This window comes from Pan troglodytes, chromosome 7 (genome assembly GCF_028858775.2).
Source record: "Pan troglodytes isolate AG18354 chromosome 7, NHGRI_mPanTro3-v2.0_pri, whole genome shotgun sequence".
NCBI lineage: Eukaryota > Metazoa > Chordata > Mammalia > Primates > Hominidae > Pan > Pan troglodytes.
The window spans coordinates 148,934,632-148,950,821 of NC_072405.2; the positions used below are offsets into that span (position 1 = coordinate 148,934,632).

General features: G+C 49.5%; 1 protein-coding gene across 2 annotated transcripts in view; it reads right to left on the bottom strand.

Annotated features, from left to right (window-relative positions):
* Positions 1-16,190, bottom strand: part of COL22A1 (collagen type XXII alpha 1 chain) — a 326,455-nt gene that overhangs the window by 92,014 nt on the left and 218,251 nt on the right. For both annotated transcript variants that reach the window (XM_003311931.6, XM_063817403.1), the window contains 7 exons: positions 13,951-14,004; positions 13,633-13,686; positions 12,771-12,824; positions 10,351-10,404; positions 8,450-8,503; positions 4,757-4,861; positions 3,940-3,984 (listed from right to left, as the gene is read on the bottom strand). In XM_003311931.6, the coding sequence (XP_003311979.3) occupies positions 3,940-3,984; positions 4,757-4,861; positions 8,450-8,503; positions 10,351-10,404; positions 12,771-12,824; positions 13,633-13,686; positions 13,951-14,004 (420 nt within the window). The remainder of the gene's footprint in view (positions 1-3,939; positions 3,985-4,756; positions 4,862-8,449; positions 8,504-10,350; positions 10,405-12,770; positions 12,825-13,632; positions 13,687-13,950; positions 14,005-16,190) is intronic.

The window sequence follows — 16,190 nt, forward strand, 5'->3', positions numbered from 1 at the left end:
ATACTGGCATCTTCAAGAGTCTTCCTGCAGTTATAAGGAATTAGAAGGGGCCAAGGGGCAGCCAAGGAAAACCTTCAAATAACTCCCTTCCTTGATTTCCTAAGGAAATTTCCTTAATTTCAATCAGCACCTGGGACAGTACCAGGGCAAGCCTTGTGGATGTCACCCTCTCTAGGATCTCTCTCTCCACCTCTCCCTAGCTTCCCCTGCTTCTTACCTTCTTCCTCCGGCTGAGCAACCCATTCTTCAACGAAAGATGACCTCAAATTCCAATTTGTCTTCCCAATGCCAATTGACTATGGAAAGCTTTCTAAGCCACATTCTGACTTACACATTTACACAATATCAACACTGGAATGGGTCATGCGCTTAGACATCTCACATTTTAAGTAGGAGGAAACATTTGGCCAAAGGAGCAGTATGACTTGCTCTGAGACTCACAGAGTTGAAACTGATTGGTCAACTGGACCCATGTCAGGGATGCCTGCACTCTTCCCCCCGGGGGGATCTCAGCCTGCCTCTGCTCTTTAATGCTGCCTCCCCCACTTCCCCACTTCCCCTAGGCTTCCTCCAACAACTGCATGCCAGCAGAGATAAACCCCTGCCTTCCTGCTGCCACCCCACAGAGTGATCTAATAATAAGGATCTAAGCATAATCATAATAATTAATAATAAGGTCTAAAGCAGACCCCACAGGGTGATCTAATAATGAGGATCATGAATATTTACTGAGCAGGTAACTGTGACCCGCACTATGCTAGGCAACTGTATGTATGTATACTTGTATGATAACATTTATTTTCCCCCCAGACTCTGCCTGTGAGTTAGGTAGTAATACCCTCTGAGCCTACCCATCAATGGATCTTTGGGATCCATTGGATCAGTGGATCACTAAGATCCCAAAGATATAGCTACAGAATAAACAGGATAAAGGGGAAAAAAGGTCTCCTACTGTTAGATCAGTGGTCATATAGAAGGAGCATTTGAAGCCACTTTGCTGCTCCACCATTTCTCGTGCCCTCACCTTCCTGTCTTCCAAGAGGCTATCAATGCCCTCTAGATCCTAATGCCCTCTAGGCCCTGAGGGTCCCTGAGGTCCTTCTCCTCTAAGGGGAAAGAAGTGGAGCCCCTGAGCACTGCAGATCCGACTGGGCTGTGTGCACCACATCACGGGGGAGCCTGCCACGTATCTTCAGATTGGTGGTTACTGCACAAAATCCTCCAGAATCTAGGTCCTAATTCCTTAATCTGCCCCTCTCCATATATACCCACTGTTCCAGGCATATGGAACTATTTTATATGATCCCGCAGTCAGGGAAATGAGGAGTGGTTATGTATTTACTCATATCACACAAAAACATTTTCCGTTTTGAAAAATATTTTGATTGTGAACATCACCCTTAGGAAAAAGCACATTGGTCTACACTGACCAAATTAGTGTAAACTTGGGATGTTTAGAGAGGTCACCTCACCTGCTTGAATAAGGGGAAACCATGAAGCAATGAAATTTAATATAGATAAGAGTAATTATTCCTGGAGCCTCACATTTTCATATCTTGCATGTTATTGTAAGCAAGCCTCTCACATACAATTTGAGAAGCAATACACTCTGCGTTTACGTTGTTGAGATCCCAAAGGTGCAAGTATAGAAAGAAATAAATAAAAAGGGGAAAAAACATCTCCTACTGTTTGGAGAATGGTTTCTGGGGCTTAGAATAAAACTTTCAGTAATAGCAGCATGCACGCATTCCAGAAGTGTTGAATCTTTAAAGAACTCAGGTGGAAAGCATAGTAATCAGCTCTGGAGAAGTGCCAGCTGACTTAGAAAGTGGCTCAAGGGATGATGACGGAAGACACTGAAGGCATATAGGAAACTTTAAAAATTGTTTTCATAGACATATGCAAGTACAAAAGAAGTAATATAATTTTACAATAACACTTTTATTATTATTTGGAATATGCACGTCAAATGAAAGCCCAAAATGTAAACATTCTCAAGTCAGTCATTGACTGTTTCACCCACATTTTTAAAAGTTGATGCATCTGAGTTAGTCAAATAATTTTCACTGGATATGGGCACACCTAGAGCTCATGCTCTTCTCTGGACACATTCCGCCTCATGCCTCAGTGTCTTTTTCCCTGTTAATTCCCCTGCCAATGACTCCTTCTTCAAATTCTTCCCCTGCTAACTTCTGATGCACTTTATTTTATTTTTATTTATTTATTTATTTTTGAGATGGATTCTCACCCTGTCGCCCATGCTGGAATGCAATGGCATGATCTCAGCTCACTGCAACCTCTGCCTCCTGAGTTCAAGCGATTCTCCTGCCTCAGCCTCCCAAGTAGCTGGGATTACAGGCGCATACTACCACACCCAGCTAATTTGTTGTACCTTTAGTAGAGACAGGGTTTCACCATGTTGGCCAGGCAGGTCTTGAACTCCTGGCCTCATGATCCACCCGCCTTGGCCTCCCAAAGTGCTGGGATTACAGATGGGAGCCACCGCACCCGGCTCTACATGCACTTTAAAACCAGGACAAACATCTCCTTCTTCAAGAAGCCATGATAATGAAACCACGCTGGGTTAGCGAGCCCCCTCTGAGCCCACATGTGCCCTGAGCTACCCTCTCTCCTAGCACTCATCTGCTTTTTGTCTGTTGACATATCTGTTTTCCTGGCTGAACCGTGAGCCACTGGAGGTCCTGAAACACATGATATGCACTGTTGTCATCCCACAGCTCACCTTAAAATCTGACACATGTGGTAAGAAACTCAGCAGACATGCAGTATATAAAGTAATGAATGCATTGGTAATTGATTGGTAATTGATGCGTAAATGAATGAATGATTCAATGTAGAAGGTATTTTAGGAAACTTCCCTGTCCACTCAGGAAATTTCTCATAAGAACACTTCCCCATGAAAAAGGTCATAGTTTCTGAATTGTGGGTGCAACTGAATTGAGGAAGAGACTGGCTGGTATTTAGCAAGCATTTCTCTTTTCCTCCTGTGTGCCTCAGCAGACGACATGCCCCAGTCTCCCGTGTGTGACTGTCACTAGGTGTTGGTGGAAATGAATTAGCAATCTCCAGGCCTGGCCCCTAAAATCCTCCCACAGGGTTCTCCACTCTCTTTTCCTTTACCTATTGTTGCACCCCAAGAATTTGGTAGAAGATTCTGAAACTAAAGGATGGAAGAGCCATGGGATTCGCACGTGACCACTGAATGGCTGTGCGGATCAGAACTCCCCACAGCAAGACTCCCATAGACCTAGTGTCCATGAGATATGAACTTTTACTGTGTTAAGCCTCCGAAATTTTGGAATCATCTGGTACCACAATGAGACTCATAATTCAAGACTGCTTAGACCTATATTGCTCTGCCGATTGAAAGTCAGTGTCTCCCGCCACTTCATTTAATGGTAAGTATTTTTTAAGTACCGATTATATGACAACTACTTCAATATAACAGTTAAGAGTCATAGAAATGGCTGGGTGCACCGGTTCTATCTTCTCTCACACCTGTAATCCCAGCACTTTGGGAGGCCGAGGCAGGTATTACAAGATCAGGAGTTCAAGACCAGCCTGGCCAACATAGTGAAACCCCATCTCTACTAAAAATATACAAAACAAAATTAGTCGGGCATGGTGGTGCATCCCTGTAGTCCCAGCTACTCGGGAGGCTGAGGCAGGAGAATCACTTGAACCCAGGAGGTCGAGGTTGCAGTGAGCTGAGATCGCACCACTGCACTCCAGCTTGGGCAACAGAGTAAGATTTCGAAAAAAAAAAAAAGTCCTAGAACCTTTAGTCAAATGGAACGCGATGAGCTGAGAAACATGGAAGTGGATTGAAGTAACCGGAGATGCTTATAATCAATTTTTCCACGTTCTCTTTCTAACGGCAACTTGCAGCACCCACTGTTTTCTTGGACAAGCACTCACCTTGGTTCCTAGGGTTCCAGGGAGTCCAGGTGATCCACGGAGTCCCTGGAGAAATAAATAATACAAGGACAATCATGGAGCTGAGAGTGAACACTGACCCATCCACCACGTGCCAGGCTGACTGCATCCTCTGCTGGGGACCCAGAGATAGGTGAGACTCACTATGACCTGACTTGCACAAAAGAAACAGAATCTGGTTTTGAGCCACAAGGCCCTGGATATGAATTCCAACTCTGCCTCCTACTGCCTCTGTGTGGCCTTCAGGAAATCTCTTAGCCTCTCTCAGTTTGCTTTCCCATTGAAGAGCCTTATTGTATAGACTTGCGCAAGTAAGGGGCAAGGCCTCTTTTCAAAGCAGGCTTTGAAACCTTCACTTCAGGCTGAAGGGCTTTGGCACTCACAGCCACAATGAAAACCATGATTCTACGTTTGGAAGTCTTGGCTGAAAGCACCAGAGTAGATCAGAAGTCCTTCTTTAAGCATACCACACTTGTCCTGAGGTGTGGGGATGTGTTTGCCTGACTGTCTGTCCATGAGATGGGAGCATCTCCAGGGCGCAGACTGTCTCATCCATCTCTGTATCCCCAGCACTGGCCCAGGCTGGCATGTGGCCAGCAGTCCATGAGGTTGTGCTGCCCTAGCCTGAACCACATTGGAGTAGACTGTTGGACCCCCGCACCACCCCTTTCCCAACCAGGCCCATTTCATTGGCCACGGTTCAATTTCTGCAAAGTCTGGCAGTTAGATTTTTTTCCTTTTCCTTCTCTAATTTTCACCTGGTTTCTACAGGCACTGGGACCCCCGACCTTCCACTTACCGGCTCTCCATCCTTCCCTTTTCCGGGTGGCCCAGGGAGCCCAGGAGCACCAGGATCTCCCCTGGGACCAACTGGCCCTGGGCTGCCTTCTTCCCCCGCTGCACCCTGGAAAGAAAAGTAGACATTTCCCAGGGTCAATTACACTCAGCACGAAGCTTTTCTATGGGGGAGCAGCTTGAGTAGGTTTGTAGGTTTCCTGGGGCTGCCCTTATGATTTTAGAAGGCCCATGCTTTCTGGGACACAGAAAGATGGACTGTGTAATGTGTGTTATGGGTTACATTGTGTCCCCCAAAATTCATGTCTTGAAGTCCTAACCCCTACTACTTCAATGCACAGATGTGATTAAAGTTAGGATGAGGTCATACTGGAGTGTGACCCTCCAATGGTCCTAATCCAATAAGAGTAGCGTCTTTTAAAGAAGGAAGCATTTGGACACACATGCATAGAGGCAAGACGACACAAATACACAGGGACAAGACACCGTCAATGAGCCAAGGAGAGAGGCCTGGAACAAATGCTTCCTTCACAGCCCTCAGAAGGAGCCAGCCCTGCCAACACCTTGACTGAGGACTTCCAGCCTCCAAAACTGGGAGAAAGTACATTTTGGCTGTTTAGGCCACCCAGTTCATGATACTTTGTTACTGCAGCCTCAGTCAATCAACTCAATGCAAAACATGGAAAAGGAAAGGACGTTAGTGACGACCTCCCACCCAGTGCGGGCAAATCTATTTCCGGTGCATCTCTTACAGATCGGCCCTCATTTCTGCTTGAACTCCTCTGGGAGCGGAGACCTCACCACCGCTCCACACTGGGCATTCCTTTGTCAGGCAGCTCTGTTATGCAACATTTCTTTATACTCAGCCTTCTCTGAAATCTTCCCAACATTGGACACTAAGTCTGTTCCCTGGAACCCTGTAGATACAATCCAATCCCTCTTACAGTTAGGTTTTCAACTATAAGAACAGAGCCTAAAGCTGCAATGGAGAGAGCAAGAGAGAGAGAGAGTGACAGTGCTAGCATGGGCACCAGGGTCGGCTTGAGGACCTGGGCTTTGAGCTTGCTCCAGGCCAGTGCTCATCTTCTCTGACGACAGGGCTCTGAACAGCCCTTGTGGCGGCCCTGACTGTGGAACACTGGGTTGAGCCCCGCGAACCAGACGGACTCCTTTCCCCAGACTGGGCTGCCCTGGGTGGAAGCTGCAATCACAGTGTTTCGAGACATTCTCAGATGGAGCAGAGGTAAGATGAGCCAAGGAAGTGCAAAGCAAGGATGGAGAGGGCCTCTCTCCAAGCCTGGAGCAGGATCAGCTTCCCTAGCCGCAGGCCAGCCCCTGGGCATGGTGTGAGAGGGAAAAAGTATGCTGTGATGTCCGGGATTTTTACCACTTTGCAGAGCCCTGGAAGTTCCTTTCCAAATCCCGGGCCCGGCCCTCAGCCGGGGCTTCTGCTCAGCCAAGGAAGGGCGTTTGGCTCCCTCTAGAGGCTTGATGTGGCAATAGCCCACTGATTTCTGGTTTCTGAACATGCACCTGTTAGTCCTCCTAAGAGGCCATCCCCTTCCAGGTTACCAATGTCCTACTTATAATGTGCCGTCCTTCAGACATGGTATAATTAAGGAATACCAGATGAATCCAGATGTTTTTCCTTTGCTTAATCTAGGCAGTCTGAAATGGCATTATCTTCTTTTCAAAAAATGAATGTTTGTACCTGTATTACATAAGGGTTGCTATTATTATTATTTATTATTATTATTAGTTGAAATGGAATCTCACTCTGTCACCCAGACTAGAGTGCAGTGATGTGATCTCAGCTCAAGGCAACCTCCGCTTCCCAGGTTCAAGCGATTCTTGTGCCTCAGCTTCCCAAGTAGCTGGGATTACAGGCATGTACCACCATACCCAACTAATTTTTGTATTTTTAGTAGAGATGGGGTTTCACCATGTTGGCCAGGCCCGTCATGAACTCCTGACCTCAAGTGACCTGCCCGCCTTGGCCTCCGAAAGTACTGGGATTACAGGCATGAGCCACCACGCCCGGCCCATAGGGTTATTATTAAGCCTATGATCAACACTCCAAAAACCCAAGAGAGTTTTCATAGATGTGTTGATCATTTTTCTCTGCACTAAGTTCTTTTTTTCTGGGAGACGTGTATCTTAAAATTGAACCTTCCTGCAAAAAGGCAAATGACATCTCCTCTTGTTAAATTATGCAAAAACATAAGAACTGAAGTGATTCTTTAAAAGGCACCAAGTAGATGAACTTGAACTTGAAAGAATTCATGTTAAGAAGTTTGGCCAGGTGTGTGCTAGGAGGGACCTCTGTGGACAATCCATGCCCCAATGTCGTCTCTTCCTGTCCATGGATATTAGTGTGATCTGCTCACACAGGGAGGGCAGGACACAACCACATGGTACCCTTGTCACCTGTTATCTGCTGAGTCCTTTGCACATGACTCCCCAATTCCTCAGCTAATCCTCACAAGCTATGATCAATGTGGCATCACCCTCATTTTACAGATGAGAAAATCCAGGTTCAAAGAAGGTGCGCTTTATTTAGATCAGGTTTCTCAACCTTGGCACTATTGACCTTCAGGGAGGATCGTTCTTATAAGGGGAATGTCTTATGTGCTGTGAGGTTTTTAGCAGGTTCTCTGGTCTCTACCCACTGATGCCAGGAGCAGTTACTCCCCTTAGTGGTGACAAGAAAAAATATCTCCCTGGGTAAAAACCGCCTGTTGAGAAGCACTTTTGTCACCCTAGCTTATATCAATGCATCTAGGGCAAGAGAGCTGGCATTTGACTCAGGTCCAAACGCTGAATCATTCAAATGAGTACGTCTGATTTCCTGAGCCCTGGCTCAGTGTCACCAATTAACCTCAGAGACATTTCCTAAGGTGCTATGTCAGAGAAATGCAGAATGGAATTTAAAAGGGTGTAGATTCTCCTCCTTGGCCTCTGGTTTTTTTTTTTTTAAATTGGCGTGGGAAGATGTGTCTCTCTTATTAATAATTAAAATCTCAGGCTGGGTTCAGTGGCTCACACCTGTAATCCCAGCACTTTGGGAGGCCAAGGCGGGTGGATCACTTGAGTCCAGGAGTTTGAGACCAGCCTGAGCAACATGGTAAAACCCCGTCTCTGCAAAAAATACAAAAATTAGCCAGGCATGGTGGTGCACACCTGTAATCCCAGCTACTCAGGAGGCTGAGGCATGAGAATTGCTTGAACCCGGGAGGCAGAGGTTGTAGTGAGTGGAAATCACACCACTGCACTCCAGCCTCAGTGGCAGAGTGAGACCCTGTCTCAAGAAAAAAAATCTCATAGCTTTGGAAGGTTTACGTGTGTGAGCATAGGTGTAGAATGGATAAGTTGGTGCACTGAATTGAGAGAAAACAGGATTTGGAGTCAGACAGACCTAGCTCTGTAGCTCATTTGCTATGAGACGCAGGGCAAACTAGTTAACTTCACAGAGCCTCAGTCTCCACATCTGTCGAATGGGCACTTGTCTGATTCTCAGGTCTGTTGTAAGGAATAAATGAGCCAATGGGATGGCACGGTCTTCCTCTCCCTCCTACTTAGTAAACCCCTTCTGATTGCTGGTTCCTAAACCAGGCCCGAGCAGAGTGAGCTGCTCCTTCAGTGCCTGTAAGAAGTTAAGGATATTCGCTTGTGTGCTGAGAGATCATATTGGTCTTACCTTCTCACCACGCTCCCCATCTTTCCCAGGGGGGCCTCTGAGGCCAGGAGCACCCTGTGGCAAGGAAGATTACGGACATGGTGAATTTAAAGATGACTGGTCACTCTTGGTGGCTCGTGACCCCCAGGGAAGAATCATCAGGTCCCCCTGAAGTCAACGACTACAGCTCCCACCCAATTCCCATCCTTTATTTAAATTCCCCAAAGCTCCACCTCCTCCCTGCCCATGACTGCTGCTCTCCCGGGCGGGCCTGGCCTTGTAAGAGTGCACATCAGAGCTCTTAACAGCAGGCATGGTCTGCTAGAAGCTTTGCCGCCTGCTCTGGGCTGTGAACTCTCAGAAGGCATGGCCTGGCACAGTGAACACTCTGGGAAGATGAGGATGGCCTTAAGAACCCAGCCTTAGCATTGGGGCATCTGCTCCAACAGTGTCTTTGGAGTCCCCCAAAGGTTGACTTTGAGACATGGTTTAAGTGCAAGTGTCCCATGGATGCAATAGTAGGGAAACAGAGAAGCAAAAAGGGGAGAATACTCATGCCTGTAATCCCAGCACTCTGCGAGGCCAAGGCGGACGGATCACTTGAGGTCAGGAGTTCAAGACCAGCCTGGCCAACATGGTGAAACCCCATCTCCACTAAAATACAAAAATTAGCTGGGCATGGAAGCACGCCCCTGTAATCCCAGCTACTTGGGAAGCTGAGGCAGGAGAATCACTTGAACCCAGGAGGCGGAGGTTGTAGTGAGCCAAGATCATGCCACTGCACCCCAGCCTGGGTGACAGAGCTAAACTCCACCTCAAAAAAGAAAAATAAAAATAAATAAAGCAGGGGAGAACAGGCAGCAAGAAATACACTTGCTGGCCACTGGAGCTCTGTCCTGCTGTGACTCTGGGATCCTGTGCAGGACGTACCCTCAGAGCGACGACAGCTGAGGACAAGCGATCTGAGCTATTCTGCTGGTGGTGCTGCTGGCCAACCATCACGTGGCTCAACAACATACTCTTTAGAGGCCAGAGAAGACTCCCAGCCAGAAGAATGCAGGCTGGGCTGAAGGAAGCCTCCATGTAAAATAATAATATTCCTCCAGCAGGGTTGCTGTGTGGATTAAATGAATGAACACATATTCCTCCAGCAAGGTTGCTGTGCAGAGTAAATGAATGAACACATGTAATGTGCTTAGTACCATGCCTAGCATGTATAAAGGCTCGGTCCTCTAAGCTACTATGCTTATTACCTACAAAGGCTTGATGAAGAAACCAGACTGACCTAAACCTATTGTAGGGAAAAATGCTTTGTTGCCCTTGACTAGATGTCATGGAGTGTTTTGTTGAACAATGTTCAAGTCTAAATTGGTGTTTATGGTGAATCTTAAAGCTGGTCCTTTAGCGGACACCTTGGGCCTCGACATGGAAAAGGCAGAATCTCATCAGGCCAAAAAAGATGCAACCCTAAAGGTGAAGCAGCCAAGCTATTGTCTCCATTTTGCAGATGAACTAGCCGAGACCACAAGGAGGGGCTTGCCAAGATGGTCATGTCAATTAATAAAAGAGCTGGATTCGAATCCAGGTCTCCCAATAGCCGTCAGGGGACCTTTGACTTCTTTAGGTTCATTTTCTTTCTTCTGAAGCAAACTAGGGTGTTGATTCCAACACCAGTGAAATGTACAGACTTTCTGCAGATGCCGACAGCTGCATTTACCCTCTGGATAGCTGGCGAGTTGCCTAGGGCTCAGGTGTGTGAACTTTCTGGGTGGTCTATGTCAGGACAGCAGTGTCTCCATCTGGAAAATGGGAGTAAGGATCCTCCCCTTACTCTCATGTATCCTACGCCTCTGGCTTTTGGGGAGGATACATTAACTAGCTTGGTGGCTGGGCCGTGCATATGCCCTCTCCCAATTACTCACCACACTTCCTGGAGGGCCACTGGGACCGGGGGGACCGACATGTCCAGGAGCACCCTGTTCAGAGACAGAAGTTTAGAAAGGCCAAACGCACTGATTAGAAGTAGTTGCCCCAACTCTCTCTGCAAGCCTGCCTCATACTCAATTCACCGTGTGATGTGCTGGAACTGCTGCTGACCTGACAGCCCCTGCAGACGTGAACCTCCTCTCCGGAGGGCCGTGGTGTCCCAAGCACCAAGCCTCAGGTGAGTGGGCTTCTGGCACAGAGGTGAGAGGCAGGAGGGCAGGAGGACTCTGGAAGTTCCTTAGAGCTAAGGCACAGGGGTGTGGAGGAGCCTGGGTGTGGGCAGAGAAGGGCTGGGACCTAACCACAGAAGAGGATCTCAGGTGAGGTTTGGCCTTATCCTAAGTGCATGAGGAAAAGGAAACATTGAAAATGGAACGGTTCAGATCTCAGTTGCATATGTGTGTGTATGTGTGCACGTGCGTGTGTGCATGTTTGTGGACATGTATGTGTGTGTGCATGTTTGTGGAGGTGTGTGTATGCACGTGCATGTGTGCATGTTTGTGGAGGTGTGTGTATGTGTACACGTGTGTGTGTGCATGTTTGTGGAGGGGTATGTGTGTACGTGTGTGCATGTTTGTGGAGGTGTGTATATGTGTACATGTGCGTGTGCATGTTTGTGGAGGTGTATGTGTGTACGTGTGTGTGTATGTGGAGGTGTATGTGTGGAGGTGTGTGTGCACGTGCATGTGTGCATGTTGTGGGAGTGTGTGTGTGCATGTTTGTGGACGTGTGTATGTGTGCACGTGTGTGCGTGTTTGTGGACGTGTGTGTGCCTGTGTGCATGTTTGTGGATGTGTGTGCCTGTGTGCATGTTTGTGGACGTGTGTGTGCATGCGTGTGTGCATGTTTGTGGATGTGTGTGTATGTGTGCGTGTGTGCATGTTTGTGGAGGTGTGTGTGTGCGTGTGTGCATGTTTGTGGAGGTGTGTGTGTACGTGCACATGCGAGTATGTTTGTGGAGGTGTGTGTGCACGCCTGCGTGAGTGCATGTTTGTGGAGATGTGTGTGCGTGCATGCGCATGCGTGTGTGCATGTTTGTGGAGGTGTGTCTGCGTGTGCATGCGTGTATGTTTCTGGAGGTGAGTGTGCACGCCTGCATGTGTGCATGTTTGTGGAGATGTGTGCGTGCGTGTGTGCATGTTTGTGGAGGTGTGCGTGTGTGCACATGCGTGTGTGCATGTTTGTGGGTGTGTGTGTGTGTTGGCTTTGACTGGAAAATCAGGTAAGAAGTGGATTTGAACTAGAACTTGACGGCTGGGCAATGATCCATGAAAGGAGATGTGGGTGAGGACATTCCAGGTGGGTCAACATTATGGGCGCGGGGAAACAGGGAACTCTCACGGCCCTCGAGGCTGCCCATGTTTCTTCCAGGCCTCGTTCCCCACTGTCCCTGGGTTTTGTGCATCTCCAGGGTCAGGACTCATGGAAAACACTCCCAGCCTCCTCCTTGCCTACACTCTGCTTCCATTCCCCTCCAGGGCGGGCTGGAACCAGGGCTCTCTCCACAAGCAGGGAGGAGCTGCTGTCTGTCCCCGCTGTGGCATCCACACTGGTCACTACCTTGGCAGACCCAGTTCTGACCTGACCATACGCATGGTGGCCTGGTCATATCAGCACCCTCTAGCTGGTACAGGCCACCTGGTGGTGGTGCTAGGAGCAGACCAGACGTGTGCTGCTGCTGCTCCTCTTGCCACCACCACTCCCGAGAGACCCAGGGATGAGTCAGCCCGTCCTGCCTCCCATCAGCTCCACAGTCCAGCCTGAGCTCTCTGGCTCCGCACCATGAGACAGAGCCCGAATGAGCTCCAGGAACAAGTGCCAGCCCCACGGGGATCAAATACACCCTGGATCTGGCCCCAAGGATGGGTGAGCCAGGAGCAGCTGAGAAGTGTGCATAGAGATGTCTGTGTGTTTTCCTGGCTGCATCTGTGTGTTTGGGGCTGTGTGTGTGTGTGTGTGTGTGTGTGTGTGTGTGTACATGTGTGCATGCATGTATTATAGGATGTGTGTTCTCTGGTTTGTAGAGTACGTGTACGTGGTTGTGCATGTAAGCACACTTCTTGGAGTAACAACCTCACCTGCGAGGGGAGGTCTGTGTGTGTCTCATCCACATGTGCATAGAAAGAGATTTCTTTCATTCGCTGGGCATGTGGACAAAGTCAAGAAATGCTACGAAGGTGGTGGAGGCCAGAACCTCTCTCCGTGCGGACTCCAACCAACCACTCAAGTGTGGGTGAACCTTCTGGGCCACGTCCTCCTAGCTAGCCCAGAGCTGTGAGCCATAGAGCAGAGCAGACACTGGGCAGGGCCTCCCTCCGGGGCTCCCCCACGAGGCAGGCCGATCACAGGGACTCACGGGGTTTCCAGCTGCTCCAGGAGCCCCATGTGCACCTTCCTGTCCCTTGGCACCCTAAACAGGAAATAAAAGAGGGGCGGGGGTAAGACACCCTCAGTGATGCTGTTTCCCCTCACAGCAGGGAGGTCTCCGGAATACCGTGCTCATCAGAAGCATTATTCCAAACTGAAGGGGCCCGGGAGCACCGTCTAAAAGGTGAAGAAAATCACTACTTCCTGGCCCTCTGTTGGAGATGGTCATATCGCGATTTCATTCCATCCTCACCACCTACCCAGGGTATAGGGGTCAGCACCGACCCTCTGTAGAAATGTCGCTCAGAGGGGCTCACACAGCCAGGCAGGGTCCCCAGTCACCCCAGCAGGATCTCCTACCATAGCACAGAGTCTCCCAGAGAACCGAGATCCAGTGCAGAGGCGAACACCAAGCAAAATGACAAAATCAAAGCACTAACATGTACCAGGTGTCACTTAAACCAGCACTGCCACTCCATGGCTGGGATCCATTTCCTGTTCTGCAAATCCTCTGGGAACCAAGGTGCCCCCTATGTGCAGAGGCCCTTGCTCTCCAGATCCCGCTGAGCAGGAGAAGGGAGAGCACGGCAGAAACCTGCAGCTCACCTACACCAACCCTTTAGTGACAGAGTAGGGACATCCAGGGGTACAGAGGTGGGGCCTGGCCCCATGGCTGTGTCTGGGGCGTTTAGTGAGGGCCACTCAGCCTCTGCAGCACATTGGGGCTGCTCTGCCCAGCGTCTACTCCCAAAATGCCAGGGGAGAGAACTGGGGAGGGTGGCCTGGAGCGAGAGAGTATGGCTGGGATCTCCAAGTCTCTGAGCCAGCAGGGGAAGGGATGGTTTTCTTACCGGTGGTCCAGCGGGTCCCCGAGGCCCCAATTCTCCAGGACGGCCCTGCAGTCCCTGTAAGCACACAAGTTGCCATGAACCAGCTCATCCTCCTGGTTCTGAGCAGATGGGCGGATGGGGCAGGGACGTTGCAATGGGTATAATTTGAGATCCAAGGAGGGGATGTAGCTAGCGTCCTGAGGAGAAGAAAGGGCTGCCTCCCATTCAGTGTGGCTCCTGGGTGTGCAATGCACGGTGCAGATCTACAGCTGGTCAGCCTTTGGAGTCCGGGTCTCCAGGTAACCAGCCCTGCGGGGGAAGGGGACACAAGAGACTCACCGGTTCCCCAGGCAGGCCTGGATCGCCCTTCTCTCCTTTGGGCCCTTGTTCTCCCTGTTGGTGAGAAGCACAGGGTAGAGTGGACTTCAGGGAGAACTGCCCCCTCGTCACAGGGTACATGTCCCCAGCTCCGGACACACAGGCCACCTCCAGTCCTGTGTATCACCTGATAGGTCCCCACCCCCAAAGGCTGTTCCCTCTGCCTGGGGGTTCTTCCCTCCTACTCCCCAGGACTGATTCTGACTCATCTTTCAGGTCGGGAATCACTTCTTCCGGGAAGCTGAACCCCAAAATGGGCCCAACCCTCCTGTTACAGCAGGTCAGTGTACTGTGCCTTTCTCCTCCTGAGCCCTGTTATGGCCGCAGTTTTACACTTAGTTGTGTGTTTTGATTCATGTCCCCTCCAGCTCAGAGCCTGGCACGTGGTAGATCATCAGTGAATGATGGAAAGAGTTTTGAGAGGAGGAAGGGTCTTTAAGGGCCCCTGGCCCAAACACTATTTTTTCTCCCTCTCTTTCTCTCTCTCCCTCCCTTCCTCTCTCTCTTTCTAGTAGAGATGGGGTCTCATTATACTGCCCAGACCTTTCTTGAAATCCTGGGCTCAAGCGATCCTCCCTGCACAGCCTCCTGTGTACCTGCCTTCTGGAACTACAGGTCCTCACCATCGTGCCTGGCTCCAACCCCTTTCTAGATAGAGAAGCTGGGGAGGGGTGCTTAACTAAGGGAACCCAGACCTTTGGGGACAGACTGGGGGTTGAACCCTAGACTCTGGGTGGTCAGAATGGTGTGTCTAACTTTTGCTGAAGAAAGGATGAGACACAGGCTGGACAGGCAGTACCCTGGGTGGGCCCAGTATGGAATGATCCAAGATGGGGCAGGCTCACTTCCAGGGAGCCACATCCAGGGTGCCCAACACATCTCCCAGGAGGGTTGAAGGGACATGTGATCCTCAGCCTGCAATTCATATGGAACAAGGAGAAGATGAGCAGATGGGGGACTACAGTGAGGACAGCTTTCCAAGGGCTCAAGGGCGTATCTTTCCACAGCTGAAGGGCCACTGTGCAGGAGAGGAGTGGGGCCAGTGGACCAGTGTGGACACAGTCTCAGCCTCAGACTCATACAGCCTGTCTTGGGAGCCCTGGCCCTCTAACTTATTGGCCATATAAACTTGGGCAAAGTAGTTACCCATACGGACCCCATATGACTTTTGCAGTTTCCATATCTGCAAAATAAAGAGGTGGTCCCCTTTTCACATAGGGTGAAGGTCAATGGTACAGAGAAGGTGCAGCAGAGGCAAGACATCAAAGAGAAACAGCACAGGTTTGCAGAGTTCTCCAGGACGGCAGATAACAACCAGAGCACGTGTACCCAGAAAGGCAGGATGCAACCCTTCTCAAGGAGCAGAACCTGCTACTGTCCCAAATCCCCACAGCCTGCTTAGGGGGACATCGGGCTCCCCTGCCACAGATAAGCCCAAGGAGAGCTGGGATGAGCATCTGCCTTGGGTGTAGAAGGGAGTCCTGCATGGATGAGGTGTTTGCAAGACACGGCTTTAGAGAGCAGGAGATGAAGGGAGGACCCTGGATGCATCTGGAAGAAAGAGTCTAATGTCTACATTAGAGAACCTGAGGTTGGCTAGTTCTAACCTTTACTTGGTGGAGAAATCAGCATAGAAAGACACTATCTACTAAGGGTTTCATGCTACTTTCTCTCTCTATGCCTCTGCAAATGTTAGAGGCCTTGCAGCCATGGTTTCTACCTGCCCTCCCTTCCCAAGCCTCTCTCTGATACGGCAGTTGGAGACCGCATGGCCTGCGGCTGTCTTCCTCACTCAGCATCACCTATTGCATGGAACCGACATGGTCTACCTCGTAGAGCTGTGACCTGGATTCAGTGAGATTGCGTTTGCAAAGTGTTTCACAGTGACCAATACAGAGGAGGTTTCAACGGATGCCAGCTCATTCCTCTGCCTAGAATCTCCATTGCCATTGAGCTCAGAAGGAGACATGTCTAGCCCCATTCACCACAGACAATAATACCATTATTTCTAGCATGTTTTCCTCCTAGAAAACTACCCATGGTGGGGATTTGCAAGTCTTTTTCTGGTCCTCCAGTCATTGGCAACGCAATTCATAAAGACAAAAGGGCTTATGGGATTGTTTCAGGAGACACACAGGGAAGACATTTGTACAGTCTTCTTCCAGTGTTGGTGAACGGGACTGCAGTGGCAGGAAGACAAA